At 57.0% G+C, this 20,734-nt stretch overlaps 1 protein-coding gene across 7 annotated transcripts in view; it reads right to left on the minus strand.

Moving 5' to 3' along the window:
- Positions 1-20,425, minus strand: part of TNRC18 (trinucleotide repeat containing 18) — a 71,349-nt gene extending 50,924 nt beyond the window's left edge. The window contains exons 1-2 of one of the 7 annotated variants that reach the window (XM_036224051.1): positions 20,043-20,425; positions 17,787-18,216 (exon numbers count right to left, since the gene is read on the minus strand). In XM_036224051.1, the coding sequence (XP_036079944.1) occupies positions 17,787-17,973 (187 nt within the window). In that variant the 5' untranslated portion in view covers positions 17,974-18,216; positions 20,043-20,425. Of the gene's footprint in view, positions 1-1,165; positions 1,320-17,160; positions 17,747-17,786; positions 19,991-20,042 lie in introns of those variants that run through there. The other 6 variants (XR_004951854.1, XM_036224054.1, XM_036224053.1 and 3 more) reach the window with 6 other exon arrangements.
- Between the last annotated feature and the right edge of the window lie 309 nt (positions 20,426-20,734).

Genomic DNA, 20,734 nt, shown 5'->3' on the forward strand with positions numbered 1-20,734 from the left:
AGGGAGGACACCCGTGAGGTGGAGGATGGCCTCTCCGAGGAGCCCACAGCAGCCCTGGACAGACCCAGACCTGCCAAGTCCTCGGCTGGCCCGTGCCTGGTCCCATAGCCAGTGAACAGTGACTCAAAATGTCCGGCAGCAGGTCCCAAAACTACGGTCACTTAGTGAACGCATCAGTGAATGAGTAAGAATTGTGAGCATGGGAGCTGATACCGGAGCCAGGAAGCCCTGTCCTGGGGGGCTGACCCTCGGAAGAGGAGAACCCCGTACTCGAGGTCCCTCAAGTGGGGAGCATGGCGGCTGCTGGTTTAAAGAAGAGTGTCCAGGGCCTGGGTGACACCCCGCCCACCTGCCACGCCCCATGGCCAGCCCACACCCAGAGACGCCTCTTCACTCCCGCCACCCCGGGGTTCTGTGCCCCAAGATGCACACTCCCTACGCCCCGGGGGAAGACGCTGGGGTCCTCTGGGTCACAGGCCAGAGGGGGCCTGCGAGACGAGCAAGAAGCTTCCCCCCCGGCCTCAGCTTGATCATCGGCAACGTGGGGTAACGGCGCCAGCCCTGGGAACTGCAGCGGAGGGGGGGAGCCTCTGATACCAGCAACGCACGAAGTCGGGGCGCCCAGACACTGACAGCACCCGGCCGGGGATCTCCATCCGCCCGCGGTGCCCTCCGGGGGCGGAGCCGGGCGCCGCGTCACCAGGCACCCAGCAGGGGCCAGCTCCGGCCGCCTGAGCTCCAGGAGGGGCTTCCTGTTTGCCCCCGGGGTAACCTCCCCAAGTCCCCGTGAGGCGGGCACTGTTTGCGACAGCCCCGAGTGAAGCGACTGCCGTGGGCACTCGGGTGCCCGAGCGGCCCCCGTCTGGCCAGCGGCGGCTCGCAGAGCTCCGCCCCACCTCTGGGTCCCCCGCGGCAGGCAGGGCCTGCACACGGCAGGTGCTGGCTCGCCAGCTCTCGGGAGCAGAGGACCCCGAAACGTCCGCCCGGTCCCTCTGGGGCGCACGTGGGGAGACAGGCTGCGGGGGAGCGGGCCTCCACCGTGGTCCTCAGCGCGGCGACGCAGCAGGTGCGCGAAGGGAGGACAACTTCTGGCCACACGCACCACCATGCCACCCCCCGAGTCAGAGCTCCCGGACCCCAGCCCAGCCCCTCATGGGCCCCTTACCGGACTCCAGCGCTGAGCCCTCGGGACCCAGGGCCATGGTGGCCGGCCAGTCCGCCCGTGCGGCCCCAGCCCAGACATCAGGGCCTCGGGGCTCTGCCAGGCCCCCGGCTTCCTCCTTGGCGGGCAGACGGGTGGAAGGCTCCGGAAGCCGGCAGCCAGAGGTTTGCGCAAGGGCTTACATCAGCCACCAGCTCTTCCTGCCTCGGGCCTGCCCCTGCCCAGGCTTGTGAAACCCGCCCAGCAGCACCCCAGACCCGGATGCCACCAACGGCTCCCACCCGCCACAGGGCTCAACGGCGCCTGGCAGCAGCTCGGACACGCGAGACGGGCATGGCGTGCCCCCCTCCCTGCCAGGCGGGCAGACAGCAAGCAGGACGGCGGCATTTACCTGCACACATCCACTGCCCGCCCCCGAATCATCCTCCCGAAGCGGCCAAGTGACGGATCTCAGATACAAATGAGACAAATTTCCAAGAGCCGGAACCCTGGTGCCCGCTCCCTTTCCACCGGGCCCTCCGGCGCCAGCCGGCCCCCCTCCTCAGACCCCTCCCCCACCACTCCACCTCCGGCTTTCCCCTCGCCCCAGAGAAGCCCTCCCGGCCCCAAATCAGCATCTCTGCCTAGGAGAACTTGGAAGTGTAGACCTGTCTCCCCAAACGGCAGGATCCCCCCGTGGGCGGGGACTGTCACCTCACTTCCTACTGCACCCGTGGTGCCAGAACCTGGCACACGGCAGGTGTCAGTCAGCTCGCAGACTGACTGGCCACATAAGCACAGGACAGAGGCAGCAGGCAGGATGAGGAAGGAGGATGAGCGCAGCCCTGAGCCCCGAGGTCAGCACATGCCACCCTAGGCCATCCCGCCTGGGCTCGGAGGATGAGCGCAGCCCTGAGCCCCGAGGTCAGCACATGCCACCCTAGGCCATCCCGCCTGGGCTCGGAGGATGAGCGCAGCCCTGAGCCCCGAGGTCAGCACATGCCACCCTAGGCCATCCCGCCTGGGCTCGGAGGATGAGCGCAGCCCTGAGCCCCGAGGTCAGCACATGCCACCCTAGGCCATCCCACCTGGGCTCCCAGGCGTGGAGCGCAGGCAGCGGACTCCACCACACGTCACCAGCGTCTCCAGACTGCTTTCTGCTCTCCACAGCATGCCCGCCACTCCTCTCGCCATCAAGGTATGCCCCTTACCCCCCACCACTGCTGGGGACCAAGCAGTGGTCACCTGGGTTCACCGAGAATGAGGCAGACAGACCTCAGGGTTCCAGGCACGGCGACAGTCGAGCCAGAGCCCACTGGCCTCTCCTTGGACTTTGCTGAAAATCCTCCAGCACAGCATGGGTGGGAGGCCTCTTCCTCCCACGTCTGGCTGAGCTCAAGGCCTGGCCCCCACCTCAGGTCCCAGGCCACCCCCCAGTGACCTCCGTCTCACCTGCTCACCCACACGAGCATCGCACTCGATCCCCTGGAAGCTAAGACCAATGGCTAGAAACCTAAAACACAGGCACGTGACCACAATCAGTTATCTTTGCTATAATGACAGCCAAGGCTGACCCCGCCCTGAGGCGCCGGGGGGCCCTGTGGGTGCTAACCGCTGCACCTTCACGCGCTCTCACCCACAGTCTTCTCTCAGCCTTCGTGGGGCACAGAGGGTGACCGACACCCCAAGCCCCACGACGGAGCGGAGGCACTCGGCCACCAGGAGACCCTGTGAGAGCGTTCCCACTGTCCTGCCTGTCATCCCGAACGGCCTGGAAACCGGTCCGGCAAACGACACCCACCAGCCCCGGAACCAAGTGTCCGCCACGTGTCCTGGATCTGCACTGGATGCTACAGTAGCCACTGGCCACTTGCGGCGACTGAGCCCTGGAAATGTGGCTGGCGAGACTGAGGAACCATATCTCTCATCTTATTTAATTTTAATTAATTCAGACTTAATTTAGCTAGTCTGGGCTGAAGGCTCCTCCCTGCTAGAAACTGGAGTGGGGCCAGGGACAGGGCTTCTGACAGGCGAGTCCCCCACCATGGTCCCTAGATGACAGAGACAAACCCTGGCTCGGACGCTCAGTGTCTCTGCGACTTTGGGCAGTTCCTTAATTTCCCCAGACCGCGTGAAATGGATGATACAGTGACATCCACCCCTGCGGGCAGATGTACAAATTAAAAGAGTTTTCATATTTTTTAAATGCTTCCATGAAGTGCCCCACAATGTCGGCTTTCATTATGACTGTTATTCTCGTTATTTATAGTTATAAAACCTGGGGCTCAGAGAAACGGGCCACTGCTCAGGGTCAGGGTCTGAGTGGGACCACGTCCTCTACTCTAATTCCATCTGTTCTTCCTTAAAATTGCATTTTAGTTCTGAAACTAGAGAAAGCTGTTGGTGGCCCATTAGGAATGCACTAAATATCACTGAAATGCACACTTTCAGATGGTTAATTGCACGTTATGTGAATTTCGCCTCCATCTGTCAAAAATGTAACATGTGAGACCTGCTCTCTGCCTGGAATCCAGCCTCCCCTGCCAGGCCGGGCTGGCCAGTGGACCAACCTCACTGCCCAGGACCCAGCAAAGCAGGTCCGTGGGCGCAGCGGTCACCACCCCGGCTCACCCTCCCACAGCCCTGGGAGGGAGGGAGTCCGGTTACCCCATCTCACAGACCAAGAAACGGAGGCTCAGAAAGGTGGCGGGGGTCCTGGGCCTGGGTGACCCAGTCGCTAAGCCAGCGCTACAGAGACACTGCCACGCCAAGCCCTGGCTCGGAGCAGCTCCATCGGGCCCTCAGCTCCGGCCGCAGTCTCCGGTCCTTGGGGCGAGGGAAGGCCACCCCCCCGCTGGGAGCACAGGTCCTGGCGCTCGGAGGTGCTTAGAAAGTGGCCTCTCAGGTCCTCAGAGCCCAGTGAGGGGGGAGGGTGCCCCCAGGGCAGGAAAGGAGGCGCCCAAGTCAGGTCAGATAGAGGGCACCGTACCCACCCCGCCCACGGCCTGGAGGAGGTGTCCGGGGTCCCTCCGGGAGCGGAAGCAGCAGGGAACTGGGTGCAGAAGCCTTCGCCCCACTCTCTGCCTCCTGCACTGGACTAACGGGCCTCCCCTACCTGGGTCCCATCAACACCCCAGCGCCTACCACCCCACATGCTGCCGGCCATGGGCAAGCTCCTCTGGAAGCCAACAGGAACCATGGGTTTGGGGGTGCAGGCAGCCCATCTCAGCCATCGCCACCCCCTCACCAACACCCAGAATACAGGAAGGGCTTCAAAGGTCAGCAGACTCAGGCTGGCCAACGTCACCAAAAAGTAGAACTCAAATCCAGCCAAAAAACCTCCTTCCTTCCATCCTTTCTCCCATCCATCCTCCATTCTCTCTCAACACTTAGGCAGGGCGTCTGCGTGCTCAGGAAGGACCTGCTGGCAGGTCCCCACAGAGAGCAGTGGTGAGAGGCCACCTCGGCTGACCGGTGGAATCTCGCCTCTGTGAACGGACTGGAGTCGCCAGGGGCCTTCCTGGGCAGCTGACGTCCTCACTGGTGGGAGCAGGGAGGGGGGGCTGATGAGATCACAGTGGGTACAAAGGTTCGGTAAACAGCAAAGGTCTCAGGAGTGCATCTCGAAAGGGCTGGGCTGGGACCCGGAGCAGCTCGGCCCCACAAAGCGCCTCGGAGGCTCCGCCTGAACGCGTCCCTTCCTCCACACGGCAAATTATCCGCAGGCACCTGGCTCCCTGCTCTTTCGGCTCAAGTGACACTTGAACGTGGCCGTCCCTCCCCACCCCACCCCCACCCCCTTCCCCATTGATCATTTTTCTCTACAGTGCTTATCCTCCTTTATCTCACCCATACATGTTAGCTCTTTCTTTACTGGACTTCCTTGTTTATTGTTCCTCTCCACCCACTGGAACTAGAGTCCTCCAGCTTTGTCTTGAGAAGGCCAGATAATACCGTCGGCGTTACAGGCCCTTCTGCCTGCTGCAGAGAAAGCAGCCACAGACAACACTTAAACGGACTGGGCTTTGTGCCAATAAAACTTTATTTACAAAAATGGGAGGTGGGCCAGATTTGGCCCTAATTTGCAGACCCCTGCATTACAATGTGGGTTTCCTCCATCTCAGGAGCACCACACAATGCACATAGTAGGTGCTCAATTAATACCTATGGGTGGGGGATGGGCAAGGTCAGGATCAACTAGGGCTGAGGAAGGAGGAAGGGGAGGCCTTCCCGGGACTGACTTCACAGCCAGCGTGGGGCTTGATAAAGGCTTCAACAGGGAATAAAGTCAATACTGTAGTGACTATCCGTGTGAGGTGGGTACTAGGCTTGTTGGGGTGATCGCTTCGTAAGTTACATAAATGTCCAATTGCTACACTATACACCTACCTGAAACTAATATACTGTCCATCAACTGTAATTGAAAAATAAAAAAAAATTATTTAAAAAAAGGTTCCGAGCTTTCATTTTGTCTCCCCTGCTCCTCTCGGCTCTGGGAGGGCAGATTCTTATCCCTCTTACAGATAAGGAAACTGAGGCTCTGACTCCAAAATCTATACTTTTTCACTGAACCACACCACACGACACTAAATCTTATCTTCGTATTTTCATTCCCAAAGACCCCTTCCTAACCAAACACGGAACAAATACATTTTCTATCTTGAAACGTTTTGGCCTCACAAGGGACTGTATCTGTTAAGATGTCACCAAGGCTATCGCAGCGTCTGATCAGCAAGATCAAATCAGTGTTATCACCTAGAAAAGCCCTCGGCCAGCCCAGAGCATGTGACTTAGGCATGTCTAAGAAAGCAGCTGGAAAAGAGCGAGAGGACCCTCTGGATAAAATGCCCTTGGAACTCCTGGTGATCCCAGTGAGATTCCATTAGGAGATTTTTGTACTATCCAAGCCAAAGAAAGGGTTACATACAGCCCTAGCGGTATAAAGAATTTTCTCACTCAGCCAGACTCCCAACCAAGCCACAAAGAACTATAGTAAATGACCAAATTCAGTAAAAAGTTAAAAGTTAACTGTAAGCATTACAAGGAACTAAGGAAACAGGATGACCTCATTTTCATCTCCCAAATCAGCATGTTTGCTTTGGTTGTGGGGAGGGTGAGGCGGGAGGCAGGAGGGGGAGGGCAGCGTTTGGAAAACAACTTATCAAGGCCCAAGAAGGCGCAGACCCACTTATGGGGGGTCCCGCCCAGAGAAATCACCAGACTCGTGGGCAAAGATGTGCTCAGCAGGATGCTCAGGGCAAAAAAATCATCTGTAGATTCAACGCAATCCCAATCGAATCCCAGAGGGACAGATACTGTGTGATTCCACTTATACGGGGACCTAGAGAAGTCACGTTCACAGGGACAGAAGTAAAGAGGGTGGGGGGGTATCAGAAAAAGCACATATAAAGAGGATTATTGCTTAATGATAAAAACTGCCACTAAATAAGGGTCACGTGTACCCAATAAGATAACCTAACAAGATATAGAAGTTTAATTGATGTCAAAAAAAAAAAAGGTGGGGTGTGCCAGGGGCTGGGGAGGGAGATGAGGAATTATCTCACGGGCACACGGTTCCCATCAGGCAGAGGAACTGTTCTGGCGGTGGATGGTGGCGACTGTGCGGAGGGCCACGAGGCTGTACACCGAAACACGGTTAAAATGGTAAATTTATGTGACGTGGATTTTACCAGGTTAAAAATAATAATAATAAGTTATAGAGAGACACAAAGGATCAAGGATAGCCAAGGCGACCCTGAAAATGAAGAACAAGCTGGCGGGGCTTACACCACCAAATACCAAACGTCTGTACCCATGATAACGGAGCTGGTCGGCGTGGGCAGCTGGTCGATGAACAGACCGAGGGACAGGGTGGTTCAGAAGCAGCTCGCGCAGGCGCACAAGGTGGAGAAGGGACGGTTTTGCAATAAATGCTGCCGGTCAGCCTGGACCGCCAAAGGGGAAAAGCCGAGAACGCTGATCCCCTAACCTCACGCCACTCAAGAGAATCAACTCCAGGTGGACTGCAGATCTACATGTGAAAGGCAAAACAAGAAAGCTTCTAGAAGGAAACACTGGAAGAATCCCTCTGTGACCTGAGGGCAGACACAGGTCTCTAAAAGGGCCAGAGAAACTGCGAGGACCACACAGAAGACTCACAGACTGGACCACGTCAAAACTAGGGGCTCCCAGCCATCGTCAGAGGGCACCGGCGGATGACGAGCCACCGCGTGGGAAGCCCTGGGCAGTGTCGCCGGCGAAGGCTTACGTGTCCGGAACACATAAAGAGCTCCTTCAAGTAAATAAGAAAAAGACAACGTAAAAACAGGCAAAAGACGTGACAAGAGGGAGGATCATGAAAAAAAAAATGTCCAAATGGCCAGTAAACCCATGACGAGGTGCTGAGCCTCTTAAACCACGCAGGAAATGTAGATTAATGTAATGTAAATGTTACCAAAAAAAAAAAAAAAGGGCCAATAGCAATACACCGCCAGAGGGACTATAAATTAGTACAGCCTCTCAGAAGAGTCTGGCTGGGGGGGCGGGAGGGGACACGGTTTGGCTGAAACTCCCAACCTCTCTGACCCAGCCCGAGCAGCTATGTGTAGAAATACACGGTGTAAGCTGGAATTCAACAATCTTCTCACCAATAATGGCCCAAATTAGAAAAGATCCCAAACGTCCACCAACGGCTGCATAAACAAACAGCGACAGAACCCCTTCCAGCGAGGAGGACTAGACCACGCGGGACACACCACACCGCGCTCAGCCCAGGACCTCCCGCGCGGGGGCGCACTCCACCGGCTTCCGCCAGCGTGCAGTCCGGCCAAGGGTCACACCGCGGGACACGGACGGGGCGCGAGCGAGCTGGACGTCCGGGCTTCTCTTTTAACCTGGTTGACGGTCGTTCCACTGGTGGGTTCGGCTAGCGAAAAAGCTTCAGCTGTCATGTTTATGATTTGTGCTTATTTCTCTGCATCTTAACTCCCCCCCCCAAAAAAAAATATCCTTACAAAAGAGATCGGTGGAGGCAGCAGAGCAATCTAAACACAAGTACGGCAAATGTCACATTTAGACTAATTTTCGTGGAAATCTCACCTTGGCAACATCTGCAAAAACCGAAACTAGTAAATGAATTAAGATGAGCTGAGAAAGGAAAAAGGAAAGAGACAAGTTCCCATCAACACCCCGGCCTGGCTTTCTTGACGGTGGTGCAGGCCATGCTCCGAGATCCTTCGCTCCCCCGCTCCCCCGCTGTGTGACCGTAGGGCGGTCACACCACCTCTCTGTGCCTCGCTTTCCTCTGAAGCGAAATGAAAGTGGCCAGGGAGAAAGCGGCTGTGACTGAGCCACGCCTGCTTCACCAGCTCTTGGCAATCCCCTCTCGGAGAAGAGGCTTGTCCCATGACCAACAAGCACGGCCGGGCTGGCGGACCGGCGGGGGGCGGGGGGGGGGTGCTTACCCTGCACGATCGTGATGCTGTGGCCAGGCCACGGGATCTGTGGCCACTGCCACCATCCCCAGGCTCCCATCAGTGTGTGGCAGAGGTGCCGCTAAGCCAAGCAGGCGCCCAGGAGCTGCAGCAGCCACCTGAGCCACCAGGCCAGATCAACCGGCTCCCGCCCCACCCTGTCAAAAGGGGGAAAAGGGCCCAACAGGGCCTGGGGGCCGGCCCGAGGGAGGCGGAAGGCGCCTCCCACCCCACCCTGCCCCGAGCTACAGGGCTTTGTTCCTCTAGCACCCTTAGAGCTCCCTCCCCTCAGCTGGGAGCCCACCCTAACCTTCCCCACCCGCCCCCAAGGGAGTCAGATCCCAGCAGGCATCTTTTTTAGCATCCCATAGCCCCCAGCTCCTCTCTGCCAGAGGTCACCACGCAAGAAAAGCAATCTGGGTTTAACCCCAGTCCCTCCTCATGCTGGAATGTGGGCCTGCTGTGGGCTGGGACTTTGACTTGCCCCAACTAGACACCCAGTCCTCCAAATAGGTGCTCAAATTTAAATAAAGGGAATCCCAAGGCTGCCCAGGGCGGTCAAGGCCAAAGCCGGACAAAGATATGCAAATGCATCCACCCCAAACTCGCCCCAGGGCTCCAGACGTCTCAATTCTAAAGCAATTACAGAGGATTTCCCCATTGATTTTCTTTTCCCCCAAACAGAGATCTGGGCCTAGAGGAAGAAGAGGTTGGGATGGAGGGCAGGTCTTCTAGGAACTCCTGCTTCTAGGCTAAGCCTCTGAGTGGGGAAGGCGGAGGCAGAGGCAGGTCCCCCAGGCCCGTGGGCCAGCGGGTGAGTGGGACGATCCCAGAAGAGGGGACCCAGAGTCTTACCAAGACGAACCCCTTCCCAAAAGCCAGAACCTCACGGCAACGACAGTGATGGGGCTTAAATAGGAAAAGAAAACAGAACAAGACTGAAAAGGAGACAAACTGCCCAACGTTTGGGAAGCGGGAAGGCCGGGGGTCACGAGATGTACAAGGCGGCAGGGCCGGGAGTGGGGAAGCGGAACCCGAAGCCTGGGAGGGGAAGCCGGCGAGAAGCGAGCATTCCTGAGAGGGAAGGACCTGGACCCCCACCTCTGACAGCCAGAGCCAGGGCAAGCAGAGGAGCAGAGAACCGAGCGCCGCCCCCACTGTGCAGGCGGACGACAGAAGGGCCCGTCCTGTTTGCAGGTCCCAGACTGGATGCTCAGGGCTGGGACGGGGCCAAAAGGAAGGTGAGATCTGAGTGCAAACCTTCACCTTTAAAAGGTACGCTGCAGCTCCTGGGAGAGGAGCGGCCAGGCTGAAACTCCCCGCAGCCAGGAAACGGGACTCCTGCGGAGGTCTCCAGACCTTAAAGGCACATTCAGGGGTTCCCTGGGACCAACGAGCCACGCCCTGGATCTGAGTCCCATCAGCCCGGTTAGTGCCTCTTTCTTAAACATGAACAGACACCGGAGACCCAATCACCACTCGGGGAGTCTCTGTGAAAGATAAATGAGGGGGGAAAAGCCTCAGACGAACAAAGACAACACATGAGAGAAGAAAACACCAGGAAAATATACGATCCCCTCCAAGTGACGAGAAACGACGTATCTGTGAAACAAGAACAGGATGCTATTAGAAAAGATTGTTTTATGAGAGCTCCTGGAAGTGAAAGATATGACAGCCTAGTAACATATTAACCTGAGGGGTTAGAAGACACTGTTGAGAACATCTCCTAGAAAGCAGAAAAAAAACAAAAAGAGATGGAAAATAGCAAAGAAAGTTTAAGAAAAACACACGATCAGGTTAGGGGAGCCGACATCTAATAGGAGTACTACAGAGAACAGCAAAAATAGTGAGAAGAAAATTATAAAATACTAGTAAAGTTAAGAGTAATAAACAAAAAAAAGTTCAGACTGAAGGCTTTATTTCCAGATTGATCTGGCCTACGGAGCACCCAAACAGCAAATGCAAAAGGACCCAGAAAGCCGATGATAAAAGAACAGGAAGAGTAATAATATCTATGAGGTTTACTTTGTGCCAAGCAATGTTCCAGGCATTTATATACACGAACTCATTTAGTCTTCACACAGACCACAAAAGGGAGCCCAATTACTCATTTTACACCGGGGAAAACTGAAGCACAGAGGGCTGTTAGGTAACATGCCCAAGGTCATGTGGCTAGCACATTTCAGGCATGCTAAGTAGGCCTCAAAAAATCTGCCTTCCAAAATACTTTTATGGAAGGCTACTGCAGGATGTGCTCCACCAAAACAAAAAATGTAAAGCAGGAAAAAGTAAGGTACAGCAATAGAAAAACAAGAGATCTGATACAGCAGAGAGGCAAAGGGAGTTTGAAGGATGATGGCCTGACAACAGGCCCAAGCACCAGGCAAACCAGACTAGAGCAGGAAGATGTAAAATTCCAGGAAGAAAATCTCCCGAGAAAAGAAAGAGGCAGTTCATCAAATGGATTTAACCAAATGAAAAATGTCCCAAAAGAGCCTGGAAGATAAAGATTCTAAAAAACCCCAGCAAATGAAAACAAAGAGGCAATGAATAACTCCAGGAAATAAAGAAATAATTTTATCATACCACGTGGCTTAAATATAAACAATACCCACAAAGCCAAAACCATAATAAAACTAATTCAAACAAAACTCTATTTCTCAGGTATCGGGAGGATAGGGAAAGTAAACATTGGGGTTGATGAAACCATAATAAACATTTACTGAGGGCTTATTATATTCGATACTAAATACTTAACACGTTAACTATTCAATCCGCACCTGAAGTAGGTAGTTATTGTCCCCCATTTTACAGGTGAGGAAACCAAGATACCAGAGGTAAAGAAACTTGCCCGTGGTCTCCCACTAATAAACAGGAGACGTAGGAGTCAGACTCAGGCGGTCTATGCAAAATCCTCGCCTTCCATACGAATCAATAGAAAATCTCAAAAACTAAAATATCGCTAGCGGTTGAAGCAAATTATTCTTTAGAAATACGGATGAAAAAGCAAAAAAAAAAAAAAGAGGCAAAAACGTTAGCAGTAGGACTCGGGAATGGGGAGACACGAGGCATGCGGCTGGCTGCCGGTTCTCTTTACAATCCTATACACCGCTTGACTTCTTAAACGTGTGACTTACTCAAAAGTTTACATGAAGCATAAATCTGAACTGTACGCTTTCAATGAATGAATTTTATGGCACGTAAAGAGTATTCCTCAACAAAACTTAAATAAAAAATCAACAAGGAAAACCCTTTAAAATGGACACATAATTAGATGCGACTGAAGACTCATCAGAACGAGCAGCATCTAAAGAAACCGACGACGTCACGCGTCGGTGAAGACGGGGAGCCACTGGAACATGGATGTTAAGGACGCATGAGCCAAGTCTGCATGGTACCTGCGACGGAGCAATTCCACTCTCAGATACCGTACGTACGTCCAGAGAAACGTGAACGTACATGCACCGGAGGCCTTGCTCGTAGCAGATGCTGGAAACGCAAGAGAAACTGCTATATTCGTGGGGCGGAACATGAAAGACAAAAATCAATCACTGCTACACACCACAACGTGGATGCATCTCTCAGTCGTCATGTTGAGTGGGAGCGGCCAGAAATAAAAGAGGGCATGCCGTCGGACTCCACTGCGGGAAGCTGGCAAAGAGGCAAACCTACGCTAGGGTGACAGAAATAAGGACGACGGCGGGTGGGCAGTGACGGGCGAGCGGGCCGGGGGGCCCTCCGGATGCCGAAAGCGCCTTGATCTCGAGCTGGCCGGTGGTTACGTGGTGGGTTCATTCCGTAAAAATTCTGTGACCCAAACACTCAAGACTGAAGCGTCATGCAGTAACCCATAAAACCGAAAAAAAGGAGACACAGAAAATAAAAATGACGCGTTCAGGGTGAACCCTGGAGTCAAAGGAGCCCATGAACCACTCAATTCTAGAGGCCCTGGGCAAGGTCTGGACGAAGGCAAGATCAGGGGTTAATGATCATCGTAATGACAGTAATCACGTTCGCTGTGACTTCGGCAGACAGGGCTGTTAACTGCGAGTCACCTGGCTTGCATTTGCTCATTCAAACTTCGCAAAAACTACGTGAATTCAGTACCACCGGTGGCCCCATTTTATAGATGAGAAAAACCAAGGCTTGGAGAATTATCACACAGCCAGCCAGTACACGGAAAAGGAAGATCTAAACCCCAGCATTTTAACCTTGGCCTCCAGGCCGTCTTGCCTCAGCTGAAGCAAGAGCTCTTTATCTGGAGCCTGAAGGCAGGATGGCAACCTCGGCCAACTGGCGAAAGCCCTCAACGGGGGAATCTCAGCGAGAGTGTGTGAAGGTTTTTCTGTTCCAGGCTGAGGGTCCGCCATTTCGTTGGCCCCTAAAGGAAGCTTGGATTCGGGTAATGAGTGCATTCGTGGCCTGGGAAGGGGGTGAGAAGCTTTGGTGGCTCCCACGTAATAGCCCTGACTTCCTCCAAAGCCAGATGCCAGGCCTCTGTGGGCCGCTGGTGCGGGAAAGACCCCAGTCCTGGGGGCCCAGACTGACTGCTGGCCAGGACTCCCGGCAGCCCCTGGAGAAGCCTGAGCCCTGTTCTGACAGCAGCTCCCCTCCGTCCCCTCAAAAGCTGGGCTGGGAAGTAAAGAACAGAGGTACCACTGGGTGGACAGGGCTACACATGACCAAGTGGGAATTAAGTCAGATCAGACCACAGACCAGTCCCTGCCGGAAACCAAGAGCATCCCGAGCTGGCCACATCCACATCAAGAACCCCCAATCACCACTCTCTCCCCAATCTGGTGTTCCCCATTCCTCCACAAGTAGCACTTTCCAGAAACCCAGGTGTTATCCCCATTATCTGCCCCTCCACACCACTTAGCAGCCCAAACTCCACAAGGCACCAAAGCCTGGCCACTTACAGCTTCCCTCCCTGGTCACCGTCACCTCCCCAAAGCCTCCTGGCCTCTGACTGGTCACCTGCTTCTCTCTCCATCTACCAAACAGTTTCTGGCCAACGGTCCACACTCATTTTGTTAAATGCTCATTTTGAAATAATTTCACAGGGAAGTTTGAAATAGTACAGCGAACTGCCCTATGACCTTCCCCAGGCCTGGCAACTGTGACCTGCTTTCTCACCCTGTTATGTGATGAGCTGCCATTTGATGTGTCATCGTCTCCCGGATGGTGCATAAATTACGGACGTTGTTTTTCTTCTTCCCGAGCCCTTCCTAAGTTGTAGAAATCACGTCCCCTGCCCTAAACGTTTCAGCATTCTCATTCCTAAAAGCAAGGACGTTCTCTCTTATATAACCACAGTAATCAACTTCATGAAACATAATATTGATTTGATACTATCGGCTAATCTACAGTCCATATTCCAATTTCGTCAATTGCCCAGATGATGTCCTTTAGAGCAATTTCTTTCCTGATGCAAGATCCAGTCGAGGGCCATACATTGCCTTTAGCTGTCACATTTTTTTAGTCTCTTTTAATCAAGAACAGTTCCTGGCCTTCCTTTGTCTTGCATGCCACTGACATTTTTTAAAGAATCCAGACCGGTTCTGTAAAATGTCCCTCAATTTGAGTCACTCCCTCCATTTAGAAAGCTTCCACTGCTTCTCAGTCTTTAGTTTAAAATTCCAGGACCTCATTACAGGTCCCGCCCTCCTCCCCCCACTTTCCCCATCCGTTTCCCCCTCCCCAGCACAGCCATTCTCACTCAGAGCCCCTCACCACTCAGGCCAAAACAGCCCTCGGCCTTCTGTCCATCCCAGCTTATACCTCTATCTAAAATGACTTGCTTTCCTGACTTGCGTGTTTACTGCCTGGCCCCCACACTAGGGAGGCTCCGATGATGACAAAAATTTGTATCTGTTTGGTCACTGCTGGATTCCCAGGGCCAGAGCGGTGCCTGGCAAATCATTCGCTGAGTAAATGAACAAGCCGCAGAGAAAGTGCTGTGGTCGAGGGCCAGGGGGCCGGAGGCGCTTCCAGATTCCAGAGCCTCGTCCAGGCCTTGCTGTGCCTCCGACCAGAGGAGGAAGCACCCAGCAAATCTCCCTTATCTTTGGGATCACAGCACTCCACCAGCCAGCCCACTGATTAATCTTTTTAAATCAATCCCAGTAGGCTGCCGGGCTGGATTCCACAGATAGAGCTGATGGACACTGGAGAAGGCTGTGGCCCCCTATTGTCCAGCGGCCAGTCCAAAGTGCAAGGCCTCCCATCCCGATCCTTGGCTCCCAGCCGCCATTCACAGATCCTCCAGGGGCCTGCCCAGGGTGTGGGGGCAGGGAGAATCAACATACAAGTACAAAATCCTACTAATAGCTCTTTAATTGCAAGTGAGGAAGACTGAGTCCCTGCCTCCCAACCCCAGAGCAGAGGCCAGTGGCTTCCAGGTGCTTGTCACTTACTTGCCCATTTCACTTAGGACTCTGAACATTTAAGGTTCACATATCCATCCATACTCAAGGCTGCGAACAAGGTAACCACCACCCTTAATCTCAAGCCCCATTTATTCTTGATTTCACCTCCTCTTTTTCAGAGAAAAGAACCACATTGCTCGGCCCAGACCCATGATGCAGAAGATGGCTCCTCCTGGGGGCCCTCACTCAATACCAGCCTGGGTGGAGTCCCAGCACCCCTCACAGCAAGGGTCCCCTCCTGCCCTGAGCTCTCCCACTGCAGCTCAGTCTGCCTAGGACAGCTCCCAGGGTGGGCTGCGCACCCACGCTGGTACAGGGACGGCCTCTCGCTCCCTTGCTGTGTGACCCCGGGCAAATGGTTCAGCCTCTCCAGGCTTCCCACTACAAAAATAAAGATGGGGTTGATAATGCTGGCCAGACCTAAGGAGTTAACAGCCAAGAGGATGAGGGCATTGAAAGAGAAAACTTAGCACCTGCACCCCATGAAAAAGGGGGGAAGTGCTAGGGTGAGGAATTTGTAATCCGGCCCCACCCAAGTAGTGAATGGGGAGCAGCTCCCCACCTCCCTGCTAATGGGATTAGCACAGGGCTCTACTCTGGGCGTGGGCCGGGCCGAGGTCTCTCCGAGGCCACTGAAGGTGGGGGCAGCACGCAGGGGCACTGGCCCCGCCCCCGCCCCCCACCTGCCCCAGGACCCTTCCCTCCCGGGAGAGCACAGGCCCGACCGGTGGCTTGGGCTGCCTTCCCGGGCAGCGTTTTCCGAGCCCGCCCGATTTCCTCCATGACCTCAGCCGCTGAGCACGCAGAAGGCAGCTCCCAACGCGGGAGGCGCCGAGACAGGCCTCTGCGGCCACCTTTCACTGGACTTCCTCGTCCCGCCTGCCTCCCAACGAGTCGCTTTCCCTCTCCTGCTTAACCTCCCCATCTACCTAAGAGGCGCTGCGGGGCGGGGGGTGGTCCGATGACTGGGGACCAGTGCAGCCCTGGCACCGTGCGCACACGCCCAGGAATAGTGGCTGTTTTCACAGCTTCGGATTAAAGCACCTGGCTTCTGCCCGCCCGACCCAGACCGAGACGGGGACGGGGAGTCCGCGGAGCCTTCTCCCTGACTCGGAAGGCTGGCTAAGGCCTTGCTAGCCGGGAAGACCCGGGGTTCCGATTTCCAGGCCGCGGACCCTTTGCCACTACCGCGGGCCAGACCCTGTTAAGGACCTGATGAGCTCAAAAGACATGCAAACACAAAAAATTACTGCGGCCTCTGGGGGCGCACAATAAGGGATGGCCCAAGCGACCCTTTGTACCCCAGGGCCACCCCCAATCCATCCAATAAGGTCTCCGGAGCCCTTCCCTGGCCCTCCTGAGAGCCCCAGCTCCCGGGGGACACCCGCCCTGGGGCCACGACCTGGTGCTCGCACTCCCGCCAGCGGGGATCTCCGAGCTCCGGGCCCCCACGCTGCCCCTCCCGCGTCAGGCGCCTCACAAAGGCCCTTTGTCCCGCCGAGTCCCGGGACTCTGGTTCCTGAAAAGTTCCAGGACAAAAACCGGAGAGAGAGGAAAAAACGGCGAACGCGGGAGAGCGGGCCGGGTCGGTGGGGCAGGACCGAGACGGCGCGGCAGCCAAAGGTGTCCCCTCCAAAACCCCAAGGCCGAGGGGAGCATCAGGGGGGCTCCCGAAGAAATCGCACGGGCCCTAGACCACACTTTGGAGGAGATGGCCTTTCCGAAAGTAGATGCATAAGACGCCAGCCGCAGAAACTAGAGGCAGCCACAGAGGGGTGACCGGGTCTCGCGCGGGGTCCGGCGGCAGGGTTGGGGGGCCGCGCGATTCCCTGCCCACCGCGCCCGGCTGCAGCGGACGCAGCCTGCGGGGCAAGCGTCTCCCTCCCCGAGCCTGGGCAGCCCCTCTCCTGAAACGGCGAGGACAGTCCGGCCTTCCCGGCCGCCGCCTCTCGTGGCTGGATGTCAGACCCGAGGTTCTCCCTCGGCCCGGCCCGATCCGTTCCCACGCCGTTTCGTGCCCCCAGCTTCGGGATGGCGGCGGCCCAGTTTCGGCGTCTCCGCCGCGCCGCGCGCCCGCCTTCCCGCCGGAGTACGAGGGGGCCCCGGGGCCGGGGTCTACCGGGGTGAGAGGGTCCTGAGGTCGCCATTCTCCTCCCAGGGACGAGAGGTCTTCCGAGGGCCAGGGCCCGCCAGCGGGAGGCCACGGTCCCAGGGCTGGGGTCGCCGTCCGCCGCGCACTCCCGGGCGCTGGTGGCCGGCCTGGCTGGCCGCAGACCCCGCACTCCTGGGAACGGAGCTGCGGCCCGCCGCCGCCGGCAAGGCTGTTTGCCAAGAAACCGACTCGAACCCGGAGAAGAGATATCTCAAAGGGCGTGGGGCTGGTTCCTTTTCTCGCCCAGATTTTGGAAACTCCATCCCAGCCTCCGCCGCAGGAGCTCGGGCGCTGGAATCGCTCCTGGTGGCTCCGACTCCGGCGGACGAGCGCGCCTCGAGAAGCCGGCGCACTGGGGGACGCAGCGCAGCCGCGCGCCGCCGGCGCCTGCGGACTGGCCTCTGCCTAGGACCCAGGGGTCCTCCCGCCCCGGCCGCCGAGACGGCCCGCTCTCCCGCGCACCGGCCGAGAAAAGGAGGCGCGGCGACTCCGTCGCGAACACCCGGGAACAGACCCATAAGTATTTCCGGGGCTTCCCTCCCTAGGATCCCGGGGGGACAAGCGTGGGCGGGGGCACGGCGCAGAGCACTTACCCGGGTGCGGGTGGAGATTGAGGCCAGCCATGTACTTTCCGGGCGGCAGCGGGCCCGGCAAGCCCGAGGCAGGCAGGCGTCCGGCCGTGGCTGCGCCCACGCGGTGGCTGTCCATCGCCAGGCCGGACAGCAGCGGCGGCGGGGGGCCGTGCACGGACCGCGGGGGCCCGAAGTCTCTGCCATCCATCCTCCGCGGGAGTGCCGCGGCCAGCCCCCCCGGCCCGCTGGCCTCGCTCAGCGGGACCTAAAAGTTCGGCCTCGCCGTAGTCCCAGAGTCCTCGGGCGGCGGGGGCTCCGCTGCGCGCATGGCGGCGGCGGCCAGAGAGTCTTGCGCTCGGCGGCGGGCCCGCGGCCCGGGGCACACGCGCGGCCGGCGGTGGGGCCCCTCCAGGCGGCCGGGCAGAGCTGCGCGAGGCGGCGCTCACGGCGTCTTGGCGGGAGAGACGGGCCGCGAAAGAAACAAGGGAGAAAAACAAAAAAGGGAAGGGGAAAAAAAACAAGTTTCAGAAAGTCGTCTTGTCGTTCGGGGTCAGGGGTCAGAAATTAAATCAGGAGAAGCCCCTTTTCCATAAAAAGTAAAAATCCATGCTCCTTCCTGCGCCGCTTCAGGCTCCCGGGTCCGCGGCTCGGGAAGCGGCCGGCGGCGCATGGGTCCTCCTGAAACTGGGGAAGGCCCTGGGCCGCGCCGGGCCGGCACATATACAAACCTTTGAAGTGTTTGATTTCTGGGCGTCACATGCTCTGGGGTTTCAAACCGTGAAACCTTTCCAAGAGCAGTTCGAAATGTGTCTCTAAACACTGTGTCACTATCTGATCCGGAAAGTTTAATATTTAACCTTTGGGGGCCCTCGCCTCCGTTTTCAGTTTGGTTTCCCTGCGCTCGTCCCCAGCTGCCGAACTCGTGGTTTTTTCGGGAGAAAGGGTGTAAAGCCTGTTTGATATTTTTAAAGAAACTCGCAGCCCCCCCCCCCCCCCGACACCGTGAGTCGCTGAGTCTGAGTCCGAGAACCCGAGACGTGGCATTCTCTCCCGAGGACTGAAAAAAGGCCTTCCAAACACGCTTTGGTTTCATTTTCCAACGCCCTGGCCTGGGAATCCTGCAGCCCGAGGACGTAGCCTGGCGCAGGGTATTTGGGGGGCGTCAGAGGAGAAGGAAGGGACTCACGGGTCTGACTCCTAGTCTAGCTTCCCCAACCCCCAAAAAAACCCGCAAAGAAAACCTTCGCACCACGGGCCCACCGAGGGGCGCCTCCCCCAGCGTTGAGTAAATCCCCCCGTAGTTCCAGTTTAAAGCTGTTTGTTTAAAAGATTTGTCGTTGGCCGATTCCCGTGGGGGCGGGAAGGCGGTCCTGGAGCCCACCCTGCCCTCGCCGTCTGCCCGCAGCAGCTCGGATTCCTGATTCCAGAGACCGGGATGCTCCCTAGAGCCGCGGAGCACGGCAAAGCCACCGGTTCCCCGGTGCCCGCCCTGCGCCCCGCGCCGCGAGCTGCAGACCCTCCTCAACTGCCAAGCCCTCGGCCCCCTTCTCCAGCCTTCCTCCACAACTTAGCTAAACGTGCTTATTTTAACCCGGTTTTGGTTACAACCACCCCCTCCCTTTCTCCCTCCCTCGCTCTCTCCCATCAGGCTCTGGTTACCAGATCCGCGTTTACTTTGGAAAAATCTAAGACCGCCACATCGGAGGATACATGTCTTAAGGAGGCGATGAGCTTCCCGTGATTTTTTTAAGTGTCCTTTGTGTAGCTTTCTTTTAAAAGCCAGTACTTCAGGGTATGCCCCCGCGCCCCACTTTGGGGAAGTCGGGGTGAAGCCCCCCGGAATACCCTCGCTCTGGTAGAAAAGCTGGCTCAGCCATCTGCGGGCTCCGCTGCGTTCTCCCTACTTTTCTCCCCCTCTTAAATGCAGTTAAAATGGCTGAATTCCGGCTTTTAATTAAAAACAGCCTATAATCGAAAGCGTCTCAGCGTCCCAGGCTCCCCCGCCGCCTGCCGGGAACCGACGCCCCTCGGCCCGGCTGGGCAAACTGGAGCGAGGCTGGGGACTCAGGTGGGTGCCCGGGGCGCAGCAGCTCGCCCCCACCCCTCCCAGGGAGCCCCCACCTCGCCGACCCTGGTCCCTGATTCCATTCTTAAGGGTCAGAGAGATGCGGGGATCCCCCGGCGCACCCTAAGGGGGAGGTGGGGTCGGGGGCCAGCTGGAGAAGTTTGGAGACCATCGCGCCCGGCCAGGGACGGGCGGACGACCCGGCGGCGTACCTGGCGCGGCGGGGCTCCCGGCTCCCGGCTCTGGCGACGGCGACACCGGTGGCGGTCCCGGCTCCCGGCGCGACTAGGCGCCCGTGCTGCCCGCCATCCCGCGGCCGCTGCTCCCCTTCGCCACCCGCAGCCTCCTCACACTTTTTGCCCGCCTTTCCTTTTTTTGGTAGAAAACCGCTCCCGGGGCCGAGTGCTCGGCGCGCCAACTCCTCCGCCCTCCCGCGGCCGGGTTCCCGCAGCCCCCGGAAAAGCCAGCTTTCCTCGCGCCGAACTCCCCGCGTTTTAATAAAATCCAGGTAGCGCCGGTTTAAAGAATCCCAAATCTCCATATACAGCCCGGGATTGGAAAAGGTACATTACACAACCCCCCTTTCAAGTTCCTCTCGTTGGATCTAAAAAAAAAAAAAAAAAAAAAAAAAGCCAGCGGGGGGGAGGGGGCGGCTGGGGGAGGGGAGCACTCTCCGCCGAAGAAACACGCATTGTTCCCTGGTGCCCGCCTCCCCTCGCCAGGCCGGCCCCCAGCTGCCACCCATTGGCCGCGCGTGCCGCCAATCACGCGCATGTAAACACCTTGGCGCTCAGCCATTCCTATAAAACCAATTACGGACGGAGGGGCTCCAGCAGTTTCCAGGCTCCCCTCGGCGGGGCTGAATGATCAAAACTGGTGGTGAGAATTTTTCCGGGCCGTTTCT

Source organism: Rousettus aegyptiacus, unplaced genomic scaffold (genome assembly GCF_014176215.1).
Source record: "Rousettus aegyptiacus isolate mRouAeg1 unplaced genomic scaffold, mRouAeg1.p scaffold_m13_p_7, whole genome shotgun sequence".
In the NCBI taxonomy this organism is placed as follows: Eukaryota; Metazoa; Chordata; class Mammalia; order Chiroptera; family Pteropodidae; genus Rousettus; species Rousettus aegyptiacus.